The 2,902-nt window shown below is 48.8% G+C and overlaps 1 protein-coding gene across 1 annotated transcript; it reads right to left on the reverse strand.

The window, feature by feature from the left end:
• Positions 1 to 327: 327 nt before the first annotated feature.
• On the reverse strand, positions 328 to 2,902 carry LOC101678467 (lysozyme C, milk isozyme). Its single transcript, XM_004778921.3, has 4 exons — positions 2,702 to 2,902; positions 1,506 to 1,667; positions 868 to 946; positions 328 to 516 (listed from the first exon to the last, which is right to left on the reverse strand). Exons 1-4 carry the CDS (start codon positions 2,838 to 2,840, stop codon positions 450 to 452), a joined length of 447 nt encoding a protein of 148 aa, XP_004778978.1. The 5' UTR covers positions 2,841 to 2,902; the 3' UTR covers positions 328 to 449.

Below are 2,902 nucleotides of genomic sequence, written 5' to 3' on the forward strand. Positions count from 1 at the left end.
ATCCTGATTCTGCCTTTCCTTCTCTATGTCCAAACCACATCTCTCCCACAGTTCTCTTCTCTTGTATCTTACACTCTCCTTCCTGGTGATGGAGAATAATATTAGCCACCGTTATAAATGAATTTCATAAGAGCTCATATCTGGAATGCTGTATTCATCTGTCAATTTCAGCCTCCAGCAGTTTTTAGTAAAGGATTTTCCTCATCTTTCCAGAGGAGATGGGGGAACTTTGGGGATGGGCTTGGAGGGAACAGGACCTCCAGCTGTCTATAGCAGGAAGCAAGTCTCTGTCATAACCCAGCCCTTAAACATGATACTTGAGACAGCTGAAATTGAGTAACTTTTATTTTGGAGGCAGAGAGCAGAGAAAATTCAGAACTTCCAAGAACCTTGAAGAACTACCTTGCCTCCAGGGCCATCTTCTCCAGGAGCCATGTTCCATTGCCATCTTACAGCTTACAGCTGGCCAGGTATTTGGACAAATCCTTGCCCTTGCAGTGTTTTACCCAGGCCATCCTAAGAACAGAGAAACACAGCATAAATCCGAGGCAGGGGTAGGAGTCTACAGGGGTTCAGCTGAGAAGGATTGTAGGGTCTGCTGGCTGCAGTCTGTTGATGCTGTGGGAGAGTATCAGACAGGCAGGGTTTGCCTGACTGGGGACGTGGGAGTCGGTGCTGCCAGGATGCTTGGGGTGAGCATGGCACCATATTACTCTGCCTCCCTTTATGTCTGAACAAGCTCTGATTCCGACAAAGCCCAGGGAGAATCCTACAGCAGAGATGCTGCTGATTCTACCAGCATCCCAAATACTGACTGGGTCCATGTCTGGCAGAGGGGCTGGTCTCTGCACTTCACGCTCTACTTACCAGGCGGACATCCCCTTAGGATCTCTCACAACCCTCTTGGCACAGACAATGTCATCATTGATGTTGTCATCCAGAAACTCTGGAAGGAAAAGGGGCTGAGTGGGGAGGGAAAAATCCCTTTTCCTTTTTCATTAATCAATCCTTTTTTTTTTTTTTTTTTTGGTGGGGGAATTTCCAGAGGAAACGGAGCCTGACTCAGAAGCCCTCTATCTCTGGAGCCCTCTTGGGGGTTTGCCTCCCATGTGCCTGGGTTTTCTTGCCTTACTTTGAGTCTGCCTCTGACATGGCTGTCTGCGGAGGGCATCCAGGACCGAATGGACAAGGGAGAGCCTCTGTTCTCAGGAGACCACTTAGCGTGTCCAGAGTGCCGCGTGGGGGTGTGTGGACAAGGACTGAATAACGTGGCTTGAGGGATGGGGACCCATGAAGATGAAGTTCAATCAGGGGTCAATGTGTCTTGCTTCCTTCTTTTTGGCAGGAGGGGCTCTGTGGAATCCCGTTTTAGATGCAAGGACTGTCCGGGGCCCCCTTATTCCCTGTCCTGGGCTTCTCCAGTGCAGGGAGTAGAGCGTTCAATTTCGTACCTTCTTTACCTGCCCTACTTTATTTACCCAGCCCTCAGAGGGGGTCGTCCTTACTGCTGCACATGATGTTGCAGGCATTTGCTGAGGAATGATGGCTGTTTTTGCACCACCACTTGCTGTTCAGCTGGAAGAGCCCATAGTCACTACTGCCATTGGCATTTTTCCCATTAAAGGCCCGGGTGTTGAAGTTACTCTCATATTGAGCCATGCAGACCCCTGTGTCAGAGAGAGCAAAATGTGTGTGTAGACAAGGGGGATTGTTTCACAACGAGACACAACTCGTGCTATACCAGAACTGCTGGAAAGTCCCTTGAGATGGAAACAAAGACTATGAGATTGATGATCCTTGTGTGTTCCTTGTCCCAAGCAATAATTAGCTCGTGGTAAGTGTGCAATCACAATTGTTAAATAAATGCATTTGGAACGGCCAATAATCAATCCATCAGTTGCCATCTGTCTCCCAAGTCTACCTCTCCAGCCTCATCTCCCAGCTGAATAGCCAACTCCTGTCTTGTATATTCATGCAGCCTTATATCCCAAAGTATATGGAAGAGAGGAGGTGGAGAAGTAATGGAGGAGGATCCTAGAAAGGAAGCCCCAAAAAGCCACCCTTGGGGGGTTGGTGACAAGAAAGTATATTTGGCATGAAGAGAAATGAAGATATTCAAAGGAACCTGAAATAGCTTCATGTGTTCTTACTAATGAGACAGTGAGGTGACAGAGACTCTCGGTCCTTCTTGTACCTCGTCACTCACCGCCTCGCCTTCTGTTCTCACAGTCCCCATCCAACTCCCTCGTGACATAGAACAAACTTGAGACAAAGGCAGCAGATGTAGGTTATTTTTTGGTGGACAGAAGGGCAGGGGAGAGCGTGGGAGACAGCACCCAGTGTGCTGCAGAGATCGGGACTGAAAAAGACGCAGATGAAAGCAAAGGTGAGGAGAGCAGGACGGGGACAGGTTGGGTGAATCGTGGCGCTTCCAAGGAAGGATTCCAGGTTGCCAGCTGGGAAGGTGACATGGGGGAACAGTGGAAGAAAATTTATTGTAGATAAAATAATCCCTGGGGGAAAGAGAGGAAAGGAGATCCTGATAGGGGATATGAGGCCGTGGAGGCAGAGACAAGAAGAGCAGACGGGGAGTGGAAGAGAGCCCGGACGAATGAATAAATCAGGAAGTGAAAAGGGAGAGACTTCTTGGCTGGGGAAGAAGGTCTCTTCGGGCAGAGACAGAAAGAACATTCACACTCACAGTCTGCCAGGCTGTAGCCATGGTAGCCATCCATTCCCTTGGTCTTTAGCTTGTGGGCCAGCTTACACTTGGAGAAGATTTTAGCCTCATATACTGCACAGAAACAACTAAGAAGGGTAATGATCAGAATAGACTTCATTTCTGCAGCTGGTGGGGCTCAAGTCTGCTATGCCCACGGGGCTGTTGTCTCTTATACCTTCT

The sequence above is a fragment of the Mustela putorius genome, unplaced genomic scaffold (genome assembly GCF_011764305.1).
Source record: "Mustela putorius furo isolate JIRA1106 unplaced genomic scaffold, ASM1176430v1.1 tig00537227_pilon_pilon_pilon, whole genome shotgun sequence".
Taxonomy (NCBI): domain Eukaryota; kingdom Metazoa; phylum Chordata; class Mammalia; order Carnivora; family Mustelidae; genus Mustela; species Mustela putorius.